This window comes from Vombatus ursinus, unplaced genomic scaffold, assembly GCF_900497805.2.
Source record: "Vombatus ursinus unplaced genomic scaffold, bare-nosed wombat genome assembly UNPS02009062.1, whole genome shotgun sequence".
Lineage (NCBI taxonomy): Eukaryota > Metazoa > Chordata > Mammalia > Diprotodontia > Vombatidae > Vombatus > Vombatus ursinus.
In genome coordinates, this window is record NW_020948840.1 from 14534376 (window position 1) to 14558875 (window position 24500).

The 24500-nt window shown below is 44.0% G+C and overlaps 2 protein-coding genes across 2 annotated transcripts in view; both read left to right on the forward strand.

Annotated features, from left to right (window-relative positions):
* Positions 1 to 1433, forward strand: part of CAPN14 (calpain 14) — a 104091-nt gene extending 102658 nt beyond the window's left edge. The window contains exon 22 of the mRNA XM_027850362.1: positions 1372 to 1433. Coding sequence (XP_027706163.1) covers positions 1372 to 1433 — 62 coding nt within the window. The remainder of the gene's footprint in view (positions 1 to 1371) is intronic.
* A 5211-nt stretch (positions 1434 to 6644) lies between these two features.
* GALNT14 (polypeptide N-acetylgalactosaminyltransferase 14) overlaps positions 6645 to 24500 on the forward strand; it is a 323867-nt gene continuing 306011 nt past the window's right edge. The window contains exon 1 of the mRNA XM_027850529.1: positions 6645 to 6773. Coding sequence (XP_027706330.1) covers positions 6645 to 6773 — 129 coding nt within the window. The remainder of the gene's footprint in view (positions 6774 to 24500) is intronic.

Here is a 24500-nt window from a genome sequence, read left to right on the forward strand (position 1 = left end):
GCTTGCCAATGGCAGGCTTGAAAAGTTACAAGCCAGGGAAAGGGTAACATCTCTGAGATGGGATGTGAGAGTGTGCCAGGATGGTCCTTCCACAGTCACTAATTCTCTCCAGCCTCCATCTGATTTAATCACTCCCTAGAAGCTGTTCCACCCTAGACTAGACTGGATTAAAAGAAAATGACTTGTTACTGATCACCCAATGATAGCTTGTCCCCATCGAGGATGGGATCTGGACTGCTGAAAGTTCTAAGCATTTGACCAAGATGTTCCAGCTAGACCCTGAGAGGAATCTGGTGGGGACAGGGTTCCAAACAAGCTGTCCACCAACCTGCGTTTCTCTCTCTTCCACTTCCTATCACCTCATTCCCATTCTAATGCGAGATCACAGTATCTTAGGTCTAGAGATGGAGAGGATCCTACAGGCCAGTTAGTCCAACCCCTTAATTTTAAAGATGAAAAAAACTGAAGTCTGAGAAGTCTTGCCCAAGTGCACACAGGTAAGTCTGAGAAGTACCAACATCTGAACCTAGCTTCTCTGACAGGTAGGGTGGCCAGGTGGCACAAGGGATAGAGTGCCAGGCCTGGAGTCAGGAAGACTCATCTTCTTGAGTTCAAATCTGCACTCAGACACTTACTAGCTGTGTGATCCTGGGCAAGTCACATTACACTATTTGCCTCAGTTTCCTCATCTGTAAAATGAGCTGGAAAAGGAAATGGCAAAGCGCTTTAGTATCTTAGCCAAGAAAATCCCAAATGCGGTCACAAAGAGTTGGACATAACTGAAAAACAACTGAACAAATCTCTGAGAGGTTTTATGCTACTGTGGAAAGACTTTAGGTATTGTAGGATCTGGGTTCAAAAATCCACCACTACCAGTTTTTTTTTTTTTAGGCAATTGGGGTTAAGTGACTTGCCCAGGGTCACACAGCTAATAAGTGTCAAGTATTTGGTCTGAGGCCAGATTTGAACTCAGGTCCTCTTCACTTCAGGGCATCGGCTCTCTCCACTGCGCCACCTAACTGCCCTGCCAGTTTCTATCTATATGACCCTGAGCAAATCACTTCCCTTCCCTTGGCCTCAGTTTCCTCATCCCCCCTCATGAGGGGGTTGGGAGAGAAGGGTTCTAAGATCTCTTTCAGCTCTGACTTCCGAGTCGGCGTTCTTTTCACTACACCAGGCACTGCTGCGTTGACAAAACTGGATAAAAATCCATTTTGCAAGATTGGGTGACTGTACATGAGTATAACCACTTTCCTTTGGGAATTTCAGTCGGCTAAAGAAATCTTCTCTGCTTTGATTAAGGACAAAGTGCATCAAACCAGGGATCAGGCCCCCACGATAGAGTCCTTGCTCCCCTCAACTTGTCTGCAGTCTTCTCCCTGATCCTACCCCCTGGTGGTTTGCTTCCCCCAGCTGTCAACCAGCCAGGATGACACATCCCAACCACCTCAATACGCAGTCTGGTGAGTTGCACCATCTAAAAAAGCTTGTTGGTAGTGTTGTATAACTGTCTGCCATCTGTTACAAAGGAGCCTCATCATCAAACATTGTGCAGCTGACTGTATAACATTGCTACTCTGCAGCTCTAGGGGTTGACTGCACTTCAGTCAGACAACCCCTGGGGTGGGGGTGATGGAAGGGGTATTGTGTTCGGTCTATCCAACTATAAAGTACTTGGCAGTACTTTGGATGGACGATGCTACCTGAATTGAGGATAGCACTGAGACAATACTCAGTTAAAGGCAAGCACTTCTCCCTCTCTTCTTAGTACTTCAGCCCCTCCTTTGGACTATGATGAATATGGGACAACCCTAGTCTAAGAGGATGTCTTTTTCTTTTTTTTTTCTCTTTTTTTTGGAGAGTGGTGGTGGCAGCAATCAGGGTTAAGTGACTTGTCCAAGGTCACACAGCTAGTGAGTGTCTGAGGTGGAATTTGAACTCAGGTCCTCCTGACTTCAGGGCTAGGGCTCTATCCACTGTGACACCTAGCTGCTCCTGTCTTTTCATAATAGCGGGTCTGAAAATCTTTCAGACAAATCAGAAGCAATGAAGGTTGCCCTCGATGGATTCAGTCAAGAGATGGATTTTATCTGTGTGACCTTGTCAAGTCACAACCTCTCAGGGACTCAGTATCTTCATCTGCAAAACATAAAAAGGTGGGGTTTGGACTGGATTGTACAATGTACATCGTACAGTGGCTACTCATGGGCCTGATACTGATCAAGGTTTGACCTGCTCGGTTCTTACCACCTTCCCCCTGGAGGGGAAGAAAGGGATCTCACTTCAGGCATGCCTCCATGCAGCTGGAGCTAAAGTTAACCCTTGTGGGTCTCTGGCTCATGCTGGAAGTGTCCTGGGGCCCCACCCGGGGAGCTCCTGGGGTGGGCAGGAGCCAGAGCTAAAATTCCTTCTAAATATGTCTGTGATTTTATGATCTTTGAATAGGGTGACTGCAGGTCCTCTAGAATAAAGGTGTTACTCACAGTCTCTTGGGCTCCTGGATCAAAACTATCTTTGGCTTTAATCCAGAGTTGCCAGTTCAGCAGCTTGCGCTACGACTGGAACAGATTTGGAGCCTTTAAAATTCCAAAGCCCGGAGACTTTAAGTGACTTGCTTAATGTCTCATAGGTACTTAATAGCAGTACTGGAACAGGAACCTAGGTTTCCTGGCTCTAGGTCCAGGCTCCTCCCATTATGCCATGGTGCTTCCTACTGGATGTTTAACAGTTCAGCTCAGTCTTCTGAGAGCCTGAGGCAAAGAGAAATTGCTTTCCTGTGCCTTTTGAAGGTCATTCCCTTCATGTCAAATCCAATGTCAACTTTCGGCCCCAAATTAGGCAGTTAGTGGTGCATGGGCTAGAGCATTGGACTTGGAGCCAGGAAAACTTAAGTTCAAATGTAGCCTCAGACACTTAACTAGCTGTGTGACCTTGGGCAAGTCACTTAACCTCTGTTTACCTCAGCTTCCTCAACTATAAAATGATAATAATAGCACCTACTTCCCAGAGTTGTGATAAGGATCGTATGAGATAATAATGGTAAAAAGTGCTTAGCACAGTGTTTGGCACATTGTAGATGGGAAATAATTCCCTATTCCCTCTCTCCTCAAATGCCTTAAGGACAGTTTGGCCCTAAGAGGTTTGGGAGAAGGGCATAAAATAGTATAATCTGGTTTAAAATTGGGGAATTCTGCCATTGCTTTTCACAGAAATTGTCTGAATGGAGAGGATAGTGGGATCTCTTTGCAGATCAGAATCAACCAATCCACAAGTATTTATTAAGCACTTATATTATTTACCAGGCATTGTGCTAATGGCTGGGGAGACAGAAAATCAAAAACAGTCTTTTACCTCAGGGAGTTCGTCCTTCTCTTGGGAGAGACGATGTGTATAGAAAGTCACATATAAGACACAAACAAAGTAGATGGAAAATAACTTTAGAGGGGGGAAAACAAAATTGCAGGAGGGAGGGGGTGCAGGGGACAGGGAGGAGAAGGACCAGAAAAGTCCTTCTGTTGAAGGTGGCATTTGAGCTGTCTTTTTTTTTTTTTTTTTGAAGACTGGATCTTTCCATTTTTTCCATGCTGGAAGTACAGTGGCTACTCATGGTCCTGATACTAATAATTTTAAGAAGTTTGACCTGCTCACTTCTTACCACCTTCCCCCATGGAGGGGAAGGAAGAGATCTCACTTCAGGCATGCCTCCATGCAGCTGGAGCCAAAGTTAACCCTTGTGGGTCCCTGGCTCATGCTGGAAATGTCCTGGGGCCCCACCTGGGGAGCTCCTCGGGAGGGCAGGAACCAGAGCTGCCTCCAGGGGTGGCTGTCCTTTCTGGCCCAAGTGAATTTTTCTTCTTCTTCTTCAGTTCCCTTCATATTGCTGCAGGTTTTTTATTTGTTTGTTTAGTCATTTTCCAGTTGTGTCTGAATCTTCATGAGCCCTTTTGGGGTTTTCTTGACAAAGATACTAGAGTGGTTTGCCATATCCTCCTCCAGCTCATTTTTGCAGATGAGGAAATTGAGATAAATGGAGTTAAGTGACTTGCCCAGGGTCACACAAGTAGTGTCTGAAGCAGGATTTGAACTCAGGTCTTCCTGACTCCATCCACTGTGCCACCTAGCTACTCTAGTAATGCAGAATTTAGTGCTAACCAACTGCGTGCCTCTCAGAACTCTGGAGGTGAAGAGATGGGCTAGCCTCAGCCTCCCTGGTTGCAGAGACTATAGGCTACCACATCAGATTTTTGAACTTAGTCTAAGGAAGTCAGGCAGAGGTGAAGAGAGAACATCCCAAAGCATGGAGGACAGCCAGAACAAATGTAGTGAGTTGGGGTAAAACACAAGAAAGAGTACATAGGATGCTATTGCTGGGCCATAAGGTCTATAGAGGGGAGGGAAGGATAAGAAGACTGGAAAGGATGGAAGGGGCTAGGTATGCCCAACAGAGGACTTGATGCATGACCGAGGAGGTAATAGGGAGACAAGGGAAGTTTTTGAAGGGAAGCGATGGTCCTGGTGGTGGTGACACAATCAAACCTACACTTTAGGAAAATCATTTTGGTGGTTGTGTGAAGGACGGATTGGAGTGAGGAGCAACTTGAAGTGGTAGGCCAATTAGAAGGCTATTAAAATGGTCTAGGCAGGAGATAATGAAGTCTGAATTGAATAGTGGTTTGGTGTGTGGAGGCAAGGGGACATATAGAAGAGATGTTATGAAGACAGAAAGTCAAGATTTGACAACCGATTGGATTGGATATATGGGGCAAATGAGAGGGAGGAATCCAGGATGACAGTGAGGTTGTGATTCTGGGTGACTCCTTGTACAGAAGATGGGTAGGTTTGGGGGAAAAGATAATGAGTTATGTTTTGGACATGTCGAGTTTTAAGATGCCTCTGGGACAGCCAGACTGAAATGTCCACGAGGGAGTTGGTGACTTTGGACTGGAGCTTAGCAGAAGGATTAGAGCTAGATATAGAGATCTGAGAATCATCTACATATTGAGGATAATTAAACTCATGGGGGCCAATGAGATCATCAAGTGAGATAGAATAGAGAAAAGAGAAGAGCACTCCAGATTGAGCCTTGAAGCAAAAACTGGCAACTAATTAGGTGGCATAGTGGATTCAAAGGACCTTAGTTCAACCCTGTGCAAGTCACTTAACATCTCAGACTCAGTTTCACCAGCAGTTAAATGGGGATAATAATAGTGTCTAAGACACACAGTTGTGAAGATCAAAAAAGATGAGGCATGTGAAGTACTTTGCAAATCTTAAAGAACTATATAAATGTTAATTATTGTTGTTGTTCTTATTATCATTATAAGAAGCAGTATGACACTTAGGAGAACCAAGTGAGTGCAACATCAGGAAATCCCAGAGAGGAGGGGGAAGTTAACAGTGACAAAAGCTGCTAAAAGGTCAAAAAGGATGAGGATTAAGAAAAGGCCATTAGACTAGGCAATTAAGAGAGAGCATCTTTTACTTCCTTTCACATCCCACGTGGAAATGGAAGTGAGATGAACCCTGTTAATGATTTTTCAGCTGTAGGGCTCTTGGACTGCTGGACACACTTTCCTTTACCCCAGGGCCACATTCTAAGAACTAGCTGCAAAGTCAGCAGGTGGAGCTGGATTGCTGTGCCTGAGACCCCGGCCTTGAAAAAAAAAATCCCTAAAACATTAAGCAACAATTATGAGGGGGAAAAACTTGAGTGATACAGTGATATAGGTGTTTTTTTTTTTTTTTAAATTAAATATGAACCAGCACCTTTTGTAGAAGTGTTTTATTGCACCTGAGGACAGAGAGGGGAAAGGTTGTGTCCTCGTGCTTGGGATCCAGGAAAACGCACAGGGATCTTACTTCAGGGGTGCCTCCAAAGTTGGCCCCTGAGCTCCAGAACCCTGGCGCGTTCTGGAAGTGCCCCGGGGCACCACCGGGGGGAGCAGCTTCCAGGAGTGTCTCTCCCTTCTGACCCGAGTGGGTTTTTCTGCGGGCGGATGCATTAGGGGCTGGTGGGCGCTAGAGGGTGCTCCACGCCCCCACCCCACCCCCAACCCTCCCTTAACTGGGGAGGACTCTCCGGTCTGGCGGGGGCTGAGGGTGGGGTGGGTAATGACAATTAAAATAGCGCAGTCCAAAACTGGTCCGGCGGGCGGCGGTAGCGCCCCCTCTCCCTGCTTCCGAACCCCTCTCCCCGGGGGTCACTCTGTCCCTTCCCCCCTCCCGCCCTCTCCTCCGCCCTCCTCCCCCTCCTGGGGAGTCAGGCACTAGCTGCGATTGCTCCCTCTCTGCAGCTCGCGTCAGTTTCCCTCTCCCGCGGCGGGAGCAGCAGCGGCGGCGGCGGCGGCGGCAGCAGCGGCTGAGTAGGCAGAGGCGGCGGGAGAGACGTCTACAGCAGCTGCAGCCCCGGCTCCCCGGGCTCCCAGGGCTCCCCGGGCTCCCCGGCTCCGAGCGCGCAGCCCTCCCGCCCGGGTCCCCTCCGCGTCCCCTGCGCGTGTCCTGGAGCGCCCCGGGCTGAGCGGCAGCGCAGCGCGCCCCGACTCCCCCTGGCCGCGAGTGGAGGCCCCCTGCCGAAGCCGCTCCCCGCCGGGCTGCGGACCCCGGCCGCCCGCGGGCATCCTCCGGCGGGGAAGTGGGGCGGGACCATGAGGAGGCTGAACCGCCGCCTGGCGCTCACTCTCTTCGGGGTACTCTGGATCGCGGCACTGCTGCTGCTATGGGGAGTCCAGAGGAAGTTGGAGGTGGCGCCGGGACCCGAAGGGCAGACCCCCAAGGTAGGCAGCTGGAGAGGTCGGGAAGGAGGGAGCAGTGGGCGCGCAGCTGAGCCGGTAGCCGTGGGCAGCGGGCACTAGTTGGGTGGCCTTGGTTTGCGAGCTTTGGCGGACTGAGCTGGCCATCAAAGTTGCTGGACGCGGCTGCAACTGTGAGATGTTTTCGGATTTTAAATAGCTCAAGGGAATCTTTTGACGTGTGTGTGTGTGTGTGTGTGTGTGTGTGTGTGTGTGTGTGTGTGTGCAGTCATCCGTGCATGTGTTACGTGGACCCGGGCGCCGTGGCAAAGTGTGGTCACAACTTCTGCAGTCGCTCATCTCCCGGGCACTGCCGGACCTGCTCCCTGACCTGGCGCTGGGGATTGAGAAGAAGGGGTGAGCGGGCAGCCAGGGGAAGCCGGTCCCGAGACCTGTGTGGTGCTGCTACGTCTTGACTAATTGGGTCGCTTATTAACCTCAGATTCAGTCTTCACTGGCAGTTAACCTGCCCGGATGAGGAGGCTTTGGGATGATCTACCATCCTGCCAAACAACTCTTAGAATCAGTGCTTGGAAGGTGACCGAATTGGGGGGCTGAGGAGGGGGGTGGAGGCAACCCCTACTGTGATTGAGGCTCTCCTCTCCTTTTCCTCTGCTTTGTCACTCCCTTCCTAAAATCTGCTTCAGGACCCCTGCAGCTGCAGGACTCGAAAGTGGAATATGCATGCCTGCTCTGTACTCCACAAAATACCAACTGCAAATAGAGATAGGCTTGTCTTGTTAGGGAGTTGGGAAAATCTCAATGCAGGTGGCTCTTACGCCTCAAGTCCCTTCAGTTCACCTGACGCGAGCCAGGTCACCCCACTTCCCGCGTCTCCCCTCCAGTCTATAGAATCCCTGTCCAGCTTTCTCCCAGTCACTTTTGTCACTTCTCAGAAGGGGCTGGAGGGTAAGGATGAGTTTTTTTAGGCAGTGAATATTCAGGCCAGCCAGCCAACATTAAAGAGTAACCTAATGGGTACTTTGGGGGAGAAAACCAACAGCTCTGTGTGTGTGTGTGTGTGTGTGTGTGTGTGTGTGTGTATGTGTAGTTCCCATTCCATTCTGATGGAACTTTCAATCTAATAAGGCAGACAGGAGAAACACAAGGAGAAAAGATCTGAGCCTAGGGAGCTGACAACAGCTACCTCTCGATTCCAAAATCCAGCCTCAGCTCCATCCCTCTCCACCCTTCTCCACGGGATAATTTTTGATCACTTAGATGCTGTTGCTACGCATAGATCAGTAGAGTTTTTCTCCTTTTCCCCAGGTTGTTCTCCTGCTCCTTGTAATGTAGCTAATAATGCCTGCAGGGACCTGAACTTTCTCTGGTTTGCTTTGTACCTCATTACCTTAAGCTTGCAAGTAATGAGCCCCCCCCCCCTTATTTTTCTTGTTTTACAACTCATGGTCTCTTCTCTGTCTCTCTGTCTCTCTCTGTGTCTCTGTCTCTCCCCTTTCCTCTCCCCCTCCTTCCCTCCCTACTTTTCTCTTCTCTTCTCCTCCTTTCCTCCTCCCCTCTCTCTCTCCCTCCCGCTCCCCTCTCTTCCTCTCTTCTCTCCTCCTCCTTTCCCTCTCCTCCTCCTTTCCCTCTCCTCCTCTTCTCTCTCTCTTCCTCTGCTCTCCTCTTCTCTCCTCCCCTCCCTCCCCTCTTCTCTTTTCCTCTTTTCTCTCTCCTCCTCCTCCTCCTCTCCCCTTTCCCTTTAAAATTTATTTTGACCATCCCCATGTTTTCCTGTCCTTTCTTCCTTTTTACTGTTCTTTCTTTTCCTTATGCTTCATTATTTTCTCCATCTTTCCTTTTTGTCCCACATCACTTCCCAACTGGAGGGATTTTTCTCCTCCCTTCTCATGTCTGCTTTATCCTGCTTTTCTGGCTACCCATTTTGATATTCTCCTACAGTGTTCCTGTCATTTTACAGTTTTTCCCACGTCTTATTAAATTCCCTCCTTTTGGGTTTCTCATCCCCCTCCCCTCCCCTCCCTTTTCTTTCTTATGTGTGAATGACTGTGACCTTGGACAAATCACTTCATTCCTCAAGGCCTGCTTACCTTATCTCTTAAATAAGGAGGCTGGACTAAATGATCTCTGAGCTCTTTTCCAGCTCTTAAGACTCTATGGCTGTGTCCTGTGAATCTTTGGGAGTGTTTGTGTCTGAGAGGTGATGGTGCGTGTTTGTGCATATGTGTGTGAATGTGGCACTTTTGATGGGACTAGAGCAGTTGAATTCACTGGTCTGTACACTTAGGCCCACTGTACAGTGGGGGCCCCAAAATGCCAGCTGTGTATCTCTCGTGATATTAAGGTGATACCTTGTTAATCAGAACATTTTGATTCCAGTCCACTTGTTTGTCCTTTTCCAACCCCTGCCTGGAGAGAAGGGGATGGGGGTATGCAGCTGTTTATAATGAAGAGAAGCTATAGGAAAGTGTTTAAGGCTCTGGACTTTCCTAACATTAAATGCCTGGCCTGGTTGCTCTCTGACCCTGATCGAAGCTTGATTTCCTCCTTTGAGAGACGAATTTCACTGCAGGGATTCGGTCCCACCTTCCTCTGAGCTCATTCCCAAAATTTTCCTGGCCTGGTTCTGGTCTCTCTTTCAGCCAGCTGTTTTCAGTAACAGGCAGTGGATTGGCACCACACTACCCTGTGACTTAGCGAAAATCAGTTTCCCTCTCTCCACTTCAGTTTTCTCATTTGTAAAATAGGGGTGGGGGGATTTGGACTTTGAAGTTAAAACTTCTCTGAATCTGTGAGCTGTTGGTAGGTGAGAGAACTATGGGGGGGGGAGCTTGATGGAAGAAAGAGAGTTATCCTCCAAACTGTGTCAGGGAAGCCAAGAGAGGCCTTCCCTCTAAGGAGAGAAACTGCCTTAAAGGAAAGAGAAGACTGATTATCTGTGCTCCTTGGGAGAGAGACAGTTGAAGCTGTCAGGGACTATTAGGGTGCAGGTAGTAGGTTGTGTGGTTAAGTGGTTAAGGTTGCCTGATGGGATAAGGACGAATTGAAAAGTGTAGGAGAAATCCTATAGGTGCATTAATCATTGGCTTAGGAATGGGTTCTGATTGTCAGCTTGGAGATTGTTTCCTGACCAATGTCAGTCTTGTGTGCCTCAGATGGGAAAATTTGTTTATTAGAGAAAAATAGTATAGATTTTTGAATGAATTCAGGACTCCAGGCTTTCATGCTGAGTGCTTATTCATAATTGAGAGGGAAAGTCTTACTTTGCACATGTAAAACCTGAGGAGATTTCTGTTTCTCAATACTTCCATCCCCCTCCCCTCCATTGGATTCTGTTTATTTGTCAGAACAGAATGTGGACAGCCCCTCATTACTGGAATCCACAGAAGCATCTGAGAACTTCGGAAGGGGCCTTTAAAAATCATGTTGTCTCTCATGTGACCGCTGATGAAACTGAGGCCTTTGGGGGTGTGTGTGAAATAATTTACACAAAAGACCATGCAGCTTAAATGAGAGGTATAGTATGGAAAGACCCCTAAGGTTGGGAGTCAGAGGACAGGACTTTGAACCTTGTCTCTGGCACTTAACTTGCCTGTGTGACCTTGGGTCAGTCATTGTATATCTTTCTAGAGCAAAGGGGTTAGATCATACAGCCTCTAAGGTCTCCTTCCATCTCTAGGTCTGTAATTTTTGTGATAATGAGGCTTTATGCACTGGCTGGGAGGTTGGACTGGTCAGTCTCCAAATCTAAGCCTTTCCCCTCTATGGTTCTGAGTAGCTTTAAGCTGCTTTTCACTATTCCAGGAGGCCCAGGCTCTTTTCTTTGAAGGTGTTATGGGCCTGCTCTATTCACCCAACCTTTGGGAAGAAAAAGGGGAACCCGAGTATAAATAAAACCTCTCCTCATTCATAATCCAAGTGATGTATAGAAGATAAACAGCCTTTGTGATTAAAAAAAAAAGGTTATTGGGTATGTTTAATGTGCTATAAAAAAGGCCAGGAAAAGGTTTTTAAAGTATGCTTTTGTTCTGAATTGGTGTTTTGGTGTTTGTTTTTCCTCCTCTCCAACTCAACAAATCTCAGATTTCTAATTGAGGAGGGAGCATAATAGAGTTTGAGATGTTTTTGTAAACTGTATCATAATGATGAGCAAGCACTGTAAGACCAAAAAAAGAATCAGAGAATGTTTTTCTACTGCTTCCCTACTTCCCCTATTGTGTATCATTTGTTTTCAATTTGGGTAACTTAAAAAACATGAATTAAAAAAAAATTTTTTTTCAATAAACTAAATTTACTTTGAGACTCAGTAAAAGTAAAAAGAATTTTAGCCTTGAGGGTAATTGAATTTTTTTTGAGGAAGCCAATGGGAATTTAAAGGCTTGGGCTAAAATGCTGCAGGCCCTTGGAAACATACTTAGATTTTACGAAAATATGTAGCCAATAGTATTATAAAAATTCTCTCTATCTGTGCAGCACTTATATAGCACTATTATTAAATCCTTGCATTTAGTAAGATAACTTTTCTTTCGATAATCCACACCCTCTCATTCTCTAATTATCCCTGTTTTGTTGGTAAACTGAGCCTCAGAGAGCTCAAGCTAGCCAGCCTGGTACAGTAGTAGTTCTGTAGTAGCAACACCTAACCACTCTCTGTAATGTAAACTTCTTCCCCTCATTCCTCTGTCTCTGGTGTGGGAGGCAGTGCCTTGCAAAGATATGGAAATGGGAAACATTTTGTTTGTCTGAAATATGAAGACGATATCAGGGAAAGGAATGCCCTGTGTGCCTCAAAAGGTAGGCTGGACATGCTGGGCTTTAAATGCCACACTGGAGAGTTTGTGTTTTGCCCTAGAGATAATAGAGAGCCATTGAAGCTTTTTGAGTGAGGGAGTGAGCCGATCAGCCCGGTACTTTAGGAATATCAGTTTGGAGGCTGCATGGAGGATAGATTGGACGGACAGAAGAGAGAATGTGGACAGATGTACCAATTCAGAGGCTGTGTGTTACATAAGGGCTGGAAGTCTCAAGCAGGTTGTGGCTTGATTAGAGAAAAGGAGACAGGTATGGGATGTGGAGGCTGTAGAATCAGCAACTACCTGGAGATGGGGACTGAATGAGAATGAAGGTAGAGGGTGATTTCTAAGCTACAAATATGGGTGAATGGAAGGATTGGGGTGCCCTTCTCAGAAATAGCCCAATTGCCTTTCATCCTCTTTTCTGCCAGGAAAGAGCCTGCCCATTTTTCAAGAACCAGCTAAAATCCTCACCTGTCCAGAGGGGTTCTTGGGCTAGACCTTTGCCAAGATCCATCCCAGCTGTAAATGCTGCAATCCCATGAAATCTTGCCACCTTTGTTAAAGGAAATGGCATTGTAGTGGAGAAAGCAAATAATTTGGAATTAGAGGAGCTGGTTCTGAATCTTTGCTCTGCTAATTAATTCCTGCGTGATTTGAGGCAAGTGATTTAATCTCTCTGGGTTTCAGTTTCCTCATCTGTTTAAAAAAAAAAAAAGTCTGTTGAATTGAATTGAACCGAGGGGGTTGGGCTAGATAGATAACCTCCAAAATTCTTTAATGCTCTCAATTCTATGACCTGTAAGATCCTTGAACATCCCAGGTCAGAGTGATTTCTCCTGCTAAATTCTTTTAATACTGTACTGGCTATGTTGAGTACTAATTTGGGATTGTAGCCCTTTTTGTGACAACATAGTTCTCTTTCACATGTACATGTGTTATCTTCCCAGATAGACAGTAACTTCCCTGAGGGCAGGAATTGGGGTTTATAATTCTTTGTATTTAGGGGTATGCTGGAGCTCCTAGGAAATCCTGGTTGTTAAATTTTAAGTATGAGCGTTTTCTCCATGGAAATCAGCAAATGCTACACATCAGAGCTTGCTTTATTGTTTTGTCCATTGTCCAGGCTTAGGAAAGTGATGGAGAAAATATTTGTAATGAATATTAAACTTAAAAGTGCATCCCACGTAAGGTTTCTTTTCCAGAGAGCTGGTTATTAAAAGTTTGTGGGCACATCCTTGTTTGTATCTTCCCCTTCCCCCAACACCTAGCACACTACATTGTGTGTTATGAGAATTAGATAAATAGGTATTGCCTGAGCCCAAAAGATTTTTTGAAGAATTCTTCTCCTTTCATTTTGGGTTCCTGCTTGCTCAAAGATCTAGGCTTTTTCGACTCAATGTTGTTTATCTCCAGTACCAGCACAGTACTTGGCACAAAGTGAGAGCTTAATAAGTCCTTATTGATTGATGGTTTGTTAAATTTGTCCCCCAGCCTCTTCTGTATGTGATCTTTGCATCTGTAACTCCACCTTTCTTTTCCTCCCAATCTTTCAGCTAAATAGGTCATGTCTTTTTGGGAATCCTAAAAAAAACAACAAATAAATATAAGAGAAAACCATCAATGGAATCACTTTGGGGGCAGGAAAAGAATAATTAAATTGTATTGGAGTCTGGCAATATCCTTTGTCTGAGGCAGGGTTGATAGAAGGTGAGTTGAATTTGAACCCCATCTGACCAGGAATACTAGTCATGTGTGGTGGAGGAATGAAGATTGCTGTTATGAATATGGACTAGAAGCCTGAAGGTGAGGGGATATCCTTCTTTTCCAAAGGACAGAAGTAATGTAGCATTGAATGGTGTGACATCACAAGTGCGCCAGGAATTAAAAGAGCTAAGTTCAAATTCTAACCCTTTGTAGAGTGGAGAATACACTAGATTTGAAGTAAGTACCTGAGCTCAAACTCTGTCTTTGTTACTTACTGCAATTGTGACCTTGAAGAAAAATCATTCCATTTCTCTGGGTGTCAATTGTCTCATCTGTAAAATGGGGGCAAACCTGGATTTGATGATCTCAAAGGTCCTTCAGATCTGTTTCCCTTGATTTTTCCATTTACTGTTTGATCTTAAATCATGGCTTATAATATATTCATGGGATATTTATTGCTTGTTGAGTTCAGTTGTCTCTGACTCTTTGTAAACCCATTTGGGGTTTTCTTGGCAAAGATACTGGAGTGGTTTGCCATTTTCTTCTCCAGCTCATTTTTTTACAGATGAGGAACTGAGGCAACCCAGTGACTTTCCGAGGGTCACACAACACAGTTAAGAAGTGTCTGAGGCCAGATTTGAACCCAGGAAGATGAGTCTTCCGAATTCCAAGCCTAGCACTCTATCTATTGTGCCAGCTAGCTGCCCTTAATAATAAATAATAGTATGTTAATAATAATAATAATAATAATATTGAGGAGGATAGAAATAGTTGATATTTATCCAGTGTTTTAAATTCCACATGTTCTTTACATGTATCATCTTGTTTGATCCTCACAGTTACCATGTGCATGGGATGCTCTAGGTATACATCCTGGTGTATTGGAGGATCCTGCTTTACTGTGGGCTTCAGTTAAGATCCTAGCTCTGCCACTTACTTGCAGTGATACATATGGGCTGGGCCTGTGATTTCATTGATCTCGACAGCTCTGATGGTTGCTTAAAGCACTGAGAAGTGACGTGCCCAGGGTCACACTTTCCTGGCTTGGGGGTGGGACAGCTCTCTATTTACTGCCGTGCTATCTTTCTTATTACTTTGATGGCTTTGAGCAAATTACTTAACTTTCTGGACCTCAGTTTTCCCATCCATAAAATGAAGGGGTTGCATTAGATGGCATATGAGGTCCCTTCTAGATCAATGATCCTGGTGGCTCCATTTTTTCAAACGAGGAAACTGAGGCTGTGGGAGATTGCTCATGGGCACCCAGCTAGTAAGTGTAAGAGGCAGGAAATATCCAGCCAACTTAATTTGATTTCCAGGGTCTAACTGCCTACATGCCTCTTCTCCATCTAGCTTCCAAAAAAGATTATTTTAGGTGAATTGGACAGATTCCATTTATCCAGGAAAGAATTTTTATACTGAAGCCCTTTAGTTTGTATCTTTAACATTCTTGGTTCTAATACACATAATCTTGCCACCGTATCATGGCTTTGTTTTAGTCCCTTTTGAATTTTTATGAGATTACCAGAATTTGATAGTGGCCTACCCCCCATAGCTCCTTTCCTGGGGGCTTCTATGATCACTAGCATATCTTTTGTACATTTCACTCTTGAGAGACAATAATGTTCAGCTGCCACATGTTTGGGAAAGAATATCTGGATGAGCCCCACTTCCTCTTACAGCTAGTTGTTGGCTCTTCTCACTGGGCTAGGGATATTCATGAACTTTTGTGATCTCCTTTCCTGCAGTCCCTTGGTCCTTCCCTCTTACTTCCACTTCCAGAGAGTTACAGAATTTTTTCAGGGTTGGGAGGGACCACGTACACCAAAGTAATCCTCACTGTAAAAGACTTGACCATCTGTCACCCAGCCTCTGCTTGAAGACTTCCAAGGAGGGGGGAATATATTATCTTTCCAGGAAACTCAGTCAGCTTTGGGATAACCCTGGTAGTTAGGAAGTCTTTTCCAGCATTAATCCTAAATCTACTTCTTTGCAAATTCCACCTATGGATCCTGGTCCTACCCTCGAGATCCAAACAGAACTCATTTAATTCTGACTCCACATGACAGCCTTTCAAATAGTGGAATGAGTACTGCCTATGAAGTCAAAGGCTCTGTGTTCAGATTCGACCTCTGACACGTACTCTGACATGTGACCTTGGGCAAGTCACTTAAACTGGTTTTTCTCATCTGTAAAAAGAGGGGGTTAGATCAGTTCATCTCTGAGGTCCCATCCAGCCTTAGATCTCTGAAATACTTGAAGAAGAGCATCATGTCTCCTATGAATCTTCTTTTCTCCGGGTTAAATATGCCCAGTTCCTTTGGCTCATCCCATATAATATGGACTCAAGGGCCTTCACTATTGTGTTTGCCATCCTCTGGATGCTCTTCAACTTACAAACGTCCTTAAACTATGTCTTCCAGACTTGAACACCATACTTCAGAGGTGGTCTGATGAGGGCAGAGCACAATGAAGCTATGCTTCTCTTAATGAAGCCCGTAATATAGCTCTCTTTTTATTTATTTATTTTTTTGGAGGTAGTTGGGGTTAAATGACTTGTCCAGGGTCACACAGCTAGTAAGTGTCTGAGGCGGGATTTGAACTCAGGTCCTCCTGACTTCAGGGCTGGTGCTCTATCCACTGCTCTGCCTACCTGCCCCTAGAGCATTCTTAGTAAAAGTCACATTATCTTGCCCTTCCATACTCTTTCTCAGAGTTAGTGTACTGTTTTTCTAGCGTAGGGTGTCCTATCCCTGTCTTTGCTGCAGCAAGACTCCAGGGTAGTCTTCATAGGTTTTGGTGAGCCAGATTTCCTTCACTGCCCTGTCACTGACTTGCCCCATGGCCTTAGACAAGTCGTTTCTCTCTTCCTTGCCTTTTTTTTTTTTTTGCTGTGAAATGCAGAGAAAAATACTAGCACCTGTCTCCTTCCTGTCTGGAAGGTATGTTGAGAGGCTATGAGTTTTGTGAAATGCTTGGCCAGCTAGCTGGTGAAGTGGTTAGAGCATGCTGGACTTAGATGCTAGATAGATATGATGTTGAATCCTACCTCAGAGAGTGACTGCTTGTGTGACCCTGGTAACTGAGTCAGTTACTAGCTCTCAGCCTCAGTTACTTCATCTGTAAGATGAGGATAATAATATACCTACTTCCTGGACTTGTTATGAGTTCAAGGACTTTTCAAGCCTCAAAGCACCATATAACTGTTAGCTGCTATTATTGAATGATTCTAGAATGAAACCTCCTATGGATACACGACTATGCAGTAGGTACTTATCTTTTTTTTTTTAATATTTTGCCAAAATTACTAGATGAAACAAACAATGAATGCATCTCAGAGAGGCCTCCAATCTTGAGCCTAGTGAGAAGAAACCCTTTGAGTTACAGAGGAACACACTTCCCCGGGGAATTAGGCACAAACGCCTTGGCATTTCTGAGGGAGTGACCTGATGTGACCCTTGGGACTTGACCGTCTTTGCTGCCTGCAGCTTCTGTTTGGATCACAACGCCCTCATGAACACTAGGAGACTAACTGGGCAAAGAGAAAGGGGAATTTTATGGTGGGAGTCTTCCCAGGGAGTCCTCCCCGAGCCTCCTCCCTCTTCTCTCTAGGTCTAGAGGCAGAGACAAATTTTGCTTGGAAAGGCCAAGAGCTAAGGCACGGACAGAGCCACCTGGGCTGTTATGCCGCTGTCTTGGGAGGGCAGAAGGAAGAATGTTCTCTTACAGAGCTAAGCTGTCCAAGGTCAGCATTAATCTGCAATGAGGTTTGCCTCGTTGGTCACTGGAGATGAAGTGACAGCTCTGAGTGCATGCAAAGCACCCTCGAAAGGGAGGAGATGCTTCAGAGATGCTCACTCACTCACTCTGGGCATCTCAGAGTCTCACAGATGCTAGGCCCCCCCCCCCCCATCCCTGTCCTCCCAGATTATATCAGGGTCAGGAATGGGAAGCAATCAGATCCCACCACTTCCTGGTCGCTGCTGGTTTCTTGTACTCCTCTGTGCTATTTCACAGAGACAGGATTATGCACTTAGAAAAATAATTACATTCCCTTGATGTCACCTGTCTTACCAGGATAACTAAAGAAATCTTTCAAGGGAACAGGAGAAGGGAGAGGCTCTCTCTAGTGTTCCTGCCACTGAGTTTGAATCCAGAGATGAAGGGGTGGGGGAAAATGCATACCGAGCTGCCTTCCTTCTATTGATCCACCTGTTCAAAACCCAATTTACATCTCATTCGAAGGCACTAGAAAAGTGGAAAATATCTATAGAGCTGGTATATTCTTCACATCTTTATTCTCTTTCTCCAAAGAAGATAATTCTCAGCTTTCACTAAAGACTGGAAAACCAGGACTCCGTTTTTCTTTTCTGCTGGTTTGAGGTGCAGCTTTATATAACATCCCTTGTTCTTCAGTGAAAACGGCTATCATTCATTTTTTTCCCCAGCCACAACGAGACCAGTCCAATCAATTTTTATGCTCCTATCAGTTGCAGCAGTGAACATGCAGGTATAATGGGATACAGTGGAGGCAAAATTCCTTGATAGCCACTGAAAAATTAATTGATCCCTGCATTTCGGTATTTTGTGGTCCATTGTTTTTAAGACTATTTTGGGAAGATCCTGGCCACACAGCCTACAGACTAATTAAGGCCCCAAGATAATTGGTTATTAATAGGGAACTGGCTGATAGCTACCAGCTGGATGCTGCTTGGGTCAGATAACCAAGCTTTGAGACCAGGCTCAGGAGCCCTGTTTTTTTTAGACTTCAGGAGTGTGAGTAATAATCATAATCAAATAATAATAATAAAAATATAATAATATGTAATTTAATAAATCATAATCATAATCAAAGAAATCCACCAAATGAACAAGGCTGGTCTTATTCTGGGTGCCTGTTTACAACATGCATGTGCACACACGTACATTCTTTTATAACTGTATGTCAGTATATATACACACATCTCTTTATATCTATGTTGATATATGTATAATATACATATTGACTTATAAATATATGTATTGCAGTAGATAGAGAACCAGGCTTGAAGTCAAGAAGACTCATCTTCCTGAGTTCAAATCTGGCCTTAGACAATAGCTATGTGACTGTGGGCAAATCACTTAACCCTGTTTGCCTCAGTTTCCTCATCAGTAAAATGAGCTGGAGAAAGAAATGGCAAATCATTCCAGTTTGCCAAGAAAACCCCAAAAATGGGGTCATGAAGAGTCAGACACAACTGAAACCACAGAACAACAAAAATGTATGTACATATATGCATACTTAAGTACGTGTATAAGTGTACATATACATACACGTTTTTTAACTGTGTCAACAAAATTTGTTTCCTTTATAATCCTATGTATTTTATTGTTTGTATTTAAAAATATTATTCTGAGGTGGGGTTCATTGACTTCATCAGACTGCCGAAGAAGGCAGTCTTAAACAAACAGCCTTAAACAAAAAGTTTAAGGACCCCTGCCTAGATCCTTAAATGACTCTTCCCTATCAGCTCAGGTTTTTTCTTAAATGCCTGAGGATTCCTAAAGGGTAAAGAAAAAGAGGAGAAGGCTTCTAGAAGTCCTGTTCCTCAAATCAAACTTTCTCAAAAAAACATTGTGAAGATGTTACAGAGTGCTGATGGCTCACTAAACTTTGCATTGAGCATGAAAACCATAGCTGACCACACTGTGAGTTACCAGTGTGGCCTTCTCCAAATACAAATGTGCCTTGATATAGACCAGAGGTTCTTAACCTGGGGTCTGTGAACTTGAAAAAAAAATTCCATAACTGTATTTCAATATAATTGGTTTCCTTTGTCTATTCTATTTTGTGCATTTAAAAGCATTCTTCTGATAAGGGGTCCATAAGCTTCACCAGATTGTGTAGAAGGGGCCCATGACACAAGCAAGGCTAAGAACCCCTTTATTAGAAGGAATTTTAGGATGCAGTGTGGTATTAGATTTGGTTTTGTGTTAGAGGGCCTGGGTTCGAATCCCACCGCTCTTACTTTGTATGTAGGTGACTGTGGGCAAGTCAGTTAAGCCTTCTAGGACTCAGTTTTCTCCTTTGTAAAATGAAGGAGTTGGTCCCTGTGACCTCAAAGCTCTCTCCCAGCTATAAATGGTCTACTATAAAAGTGGAGTCAGGCAGGGAATGTTACACTGAGCTTCTGTTACTCTGCATCACATTCTCCAGTGAGGGGCAGAACCCTTCTCCAAGGGGATGAGACCATTTCTTTTTGTCTGACAGACCAGGATTTAAGGTCCTGTGGGAAATCTGACCCATTGCCTGTAGTAAATGTCATTGTTGCATTTTCAGATAATGTAGAAAACTGCACAGTGGGGTTAGGATAGTGGAAGTCACCTGGGATTGAAGTCAGTCACTGAGGGCTGTGCAGGCCATTAGCACTCCTGATTTCCCTCAAGAATAATCTTGCTCTCCAAACCTTCAAAAAACAGCCTGATTTTTCTCATTTTGGACAAGCTGCTGTGATTGCAATTGCAGAGCTCAGGAATCTTCCTGAGAAATGAAAGAAATCTTTTCCACCCTCCAGCCCATCAGCCAAAGTTGGATTCCCGGGGACAGAGTTGGCACCGTTCCCAATGCCAGGTACAGAGAGAAGCAGCCTGCATTTGTCAGAGCCCTGCACAAGTCCACAGGACTTGACAGGGTGAAAATTAGGCTCTCCTGTCGCTCACTAAGCTGCTCAGAAGTCAACAAGATCAGGGAATGAAGACAGAAACCATTGATTTGAGTCCCTTCTCTGATAAATGTGATCCTTAAACAATGAGATGTAATTCCCTTCCATGAGGAAAAATGCCATCTGAGGGAACTTATCTAAGCCAATATGAAATGTAAGGCAATTTAATGGGGAAAAGACTCCCTAGAAAAGTAGGAGTCTTTTACTATACTCTGCACCTAGAGAGCAAGACACCAAGTCTATTAGATTCTGTTTAGATTCGTGGAGTAACAGGGAGCTAGATTTCCGTTTTTGTTCAGCAGAAGGAATATTAATCCCTTCGGTGCTTGAACACCAACCTATGAGGAGACAGTATCTGCACCTGAAAAGGATTCTTGATTGCTTTCTTGGCTGTGTGACTGTGGGCATTTCATTTAACCTTTCTCTTACTTTCCTCATCTGTAAGATGGGCACAATAATAAATGAATCACTTCCCTCTGAGGGCTGCTGCAAAGATCAAATGAGATAATTTATGTAAAGTGGTTTGCCAGCCCTAAAGTGCTATTACAAACGTGTGCTGTTCTCCTTGTAGAAAGTTCACAGGAACATAGATTTAGAGCTTAAAGAGATTTCATCATCCAGTCCAACCTCTTTATTTTAAGGGTGAAGAAACTGAGGACTAGAGAGGTTATGTCATCCAGTCAATAAAGATTTATTTAGTGCCTGCTATGTAACGGGCACTGTGCTATGGTCACACAGGTAGTAAAAGACAGAACTAGAATTTGAACCCAGGTTCTTCTGACTCTAAATCCGGTGATCTTTCTACTTTCTCTCTCTCTCTTTTTTTTAAAGGGATAAATGAATTATAGGATGTCAGTGATGGGTTATTTTGGCCCCAGCCCTAAAATCATGTCTCTGGGAGCCTCCCCATTTCTCAGTAGGCCCCTGTCCAGTGAGAAAATTTTCTCTTGTTGCAGAACACATTCTCTTATCAGAATAGGCAGAGGGGTGCCTGGCCCAAGGATTTTTGTGCCTTGCTGGACCCAGGACTCTTCCTCCTGCCAGATCCCCAAGGTCCATGAGAACTCCCTCAATGTCTGGTATACTCCCCACACTTTCTCATCCATTGCTCCCAAAGACACCTGGACCCTTAGATTACCTAATTAGTATCCCTGGCATTACTTTCCCATACCCCTTTTCCGTATAAACCCCAGCACCATCCTCAGTCTCTGGCAGGTTCCCATAAGGACTCTTGCCTGTTTTTGCTAAAGTGTTACAATAAACTCTTTGCCACTCTATTAAGACAAGGCTTGAGTGTGTGAATTCATTCCAGGCATCTCTGCCTTGGCATTCTATGGGTCCCAGCACCCCAAAACCTCATTATCAGGATCAAAAAGGACCCTTGGAGTCATTTACTTTCTCGGTTGTAAAAAGGGGATACTAACAGCACCTACCTGGCAGAGTTATTATGAGGATCAAATAGGATAATATTTGTAGAAGGCTTAGCACAGGGCCTGGCACATACTAGGCATTGTATTAATACTTATTTCTTTCTCTTCCCTTGCCCTACTTCATTTTCACTCTCATGTTTAACAGATGAAGAGTCTGAGCCTCAGAAATTTAAAGTGACTTTGATCCAACTAAGCTGCGACCAAGGTAGTTTGATTTCAAATCCAATGCTTTCTCCATTGCACCATTCTGGTTCAGGTATTTCCTGTCCTAAGAATTATATTTTCCCTGTAGCTCTATCCTCCACCCTCCAAACCAGGCCTTCAGAGACTAGGTCTGTGAGGAGCTAAGACACTCAGCTCAGCACTCTTGGGGACCATGAAACCTCCATTTCAGTTGATTGTTTTCCTCCCTGCTGCCATGTTGATGCCCTATCTCTCCCCACCTCTCTCTCCTCCCAAAAAAAGTCTTTTTCTGTCAACTGTAATCAAATCAACATTACTATTGCCCTGGGAAGGGTGTGTCCACTGACTTTCCAATTGTTCCACTCGCCATCTTTGTAACTGGACCTTGAATCAAGGAAACCTGAGTTCAAATTTGGCTTCAGCAATTTGTTAGCTGTCTGATCTTGGACAAATCACTTAACCTTTCTTAACCTCAGTTTCCTCATCTGTAAAATGGAGATAATAATAGCACTGTCCTCCCAGTATTGTTGGGAGGATAAAGTGATAATAATATTTGTAAAGAGATTTGTGAACCTTAAAGTGCTACATAAATATTGTTATTGTTGTTATTATTATTATTCCTCGACCATAACTCCCTCCTCTGGCTACTATTTCCTTATATGGATTGTCTCCCTCATTGGAAGGTAAGCCCCTTGAAGAGGACTGTCTCCTTTTGTATTTGTATTCTTCTTGGCACATAAAATATGCTTTTAAGTCATCCATTCATTTAGAGAAGATAATTTCTAGTGGGACACGGATTGATGTCTTTGAGGTAACATGTTGCTGATTAAAGAGGAACTGGGAGAAACATGGCGGATGACTACAATGCAAAAGGCTGAAGTCAAGGATAGAGAGCTCCAGGCATTGCCCCCGTTTAGGGATAGCCCTGTAACCAGCATAATAACACAAATTACAGGACTGTTTGTACCGAGGAGTTGAAAGCCATCATATGCTGAGGAAATACTCAGCATGGAGCAGTAATTATGGTTTAGCTGATGATAAAGGGTGCCTTGGATTGACTGTTAATTAGAGTATTAAATGTAGTAACACAAAGACCAAATATCAGCTATTAACCACTTAAGCCTGCATTTACCATTGTTCTCTCCTTTTTTTTTTTTTAAACTGGGGAGAGGGAAGCCCTAGAAGTCAGTTGGAAGGACTGACTATCCCTCAAGCTCTCCTATGGGGGAAACAGGTACTGATTTTTCTTTTCCTTTGCATGAAGACTTCCCATTTTGACAATCTAAACCCATTTGGCTGCTAAGTGATGGCTAAAGTAAGGACCTTCTTTCCTTATACCATTTTTCTCCCATTCCCCTAACATAGTTCTGGCTTGGTTGAAGGCAGAGTAGCTCAAGATGACAAAAAAAAAAAAAAGACTGCGCTTCTGTCTAATATATCTAAATATCTTAAGGCAGGAGCCTGGCCTCTCTTGTTATCTCAAATGGGCAGACAAAGTATTTATAACTAGGATGTCTTCGAGAGTGGGAAATCAACACTGTTTGGTCATGGAAGGCTTTACTGAACTCAGTGTTAGGATTAATAGGTCAAGAGCAGTCATTGGACTCTGGATCTTTGTCACAGTGGGGCTGAATCCCTACTCTTTCAGATTTATATGAGGAGAAGGAATTTTGAGCCTTTCAAGTTTCTGAACTTATGCCAGTCTTAAGTCTGGGGAATTTACCATCCAGCTATGTTAGGCTTTAGAGAAAGCTTAGGTGCATTGTGATTTAGAGTTGACATCCAAGATGGAGCTTCTGAGAGGGAGGATGTGCGTCTTTCTAATCTGCTGGGATCCACCTGGGAGGCAACTGGGATGAAGGAGTTGCCATGCTATGGCAACTACTGGTAAGGTAGTGGGTTTCACTGGGATATCTTGTTAATGAACATAATTCCTTTGGGTCCAATATATTTTAAAATATTCATAGAGGTATTCTTTGTGATAGCAAGGAACTAGAAACAAAATGGGTTCTCATCATTTGGGGAAAGACTAAAAAAACAAAAACAAAACAAAACAAAAATCCAGCCATGTTGTTTGAATGTAATGGAATATTATTGTGCAGTAAGAAATGATGAACATGAAGAAATCAGAAATATAGGAAGATTTGCATGAACTGAGTCAGAGTGAAATAATTAGAACCAGACATTATGTTTACTGACAAGAATGATGTAAATGGAAAGATTACTCATAGGAAACTGAAATCTGAGTAACTGAAACACCAGTTTATGGTCCCAGAAAACAGGTAGTGAAACATGCTTTCTTCCTTGTGGCAGAAGAGAACTACTGGGGCAGAATGTTGTATACATAGTCAAATGTGGTCATTGTATCAGCTGTTTAAAATTTTTTTTCTTTCATAGAAAGAATGATTCAATATGGAAAGACAGGGGAGTTTTAATTTTTTCCCCTAGAGATGATTGCTATGAAAACAAATGTCTAGAATAAAATGAAATATAAAGGAAAAAAGAAATGCACTATTTATGTAGTTGGTTAAAATAAACATTCCTCTGGATTCCTTTAGGGCCTTTATGAACATTTCTTGAATTGAATTATTGAATTTTGTATTTCTGCCTTCATTAATTCATTGGACAATTGTCTAGGTATGTCAGATAAAGTCTTCTAAACTGAATGGTGGTGTGGTTATCCTTAGATGTGTGTGTTTGTGTGTGTGTGTGTGGGGGAGGGGAATGGTAGTGGTATGTGGGTGCCTTTTAGGAAGAAAGGGGTGTTTTGAGAGATGGATAAACCTTTCTGTGATTCTCTTGGACAAATCTGCATGGATTCTGGCCACTGAGTAGAGTGGCCTGAATCATTTAAAATAAAAATTTTCAGCACCTTCTACACCACTGAGTAGAGTGGCCTGAATCATTTAAAATAAAAATTTTCAGCACCTTCTACAC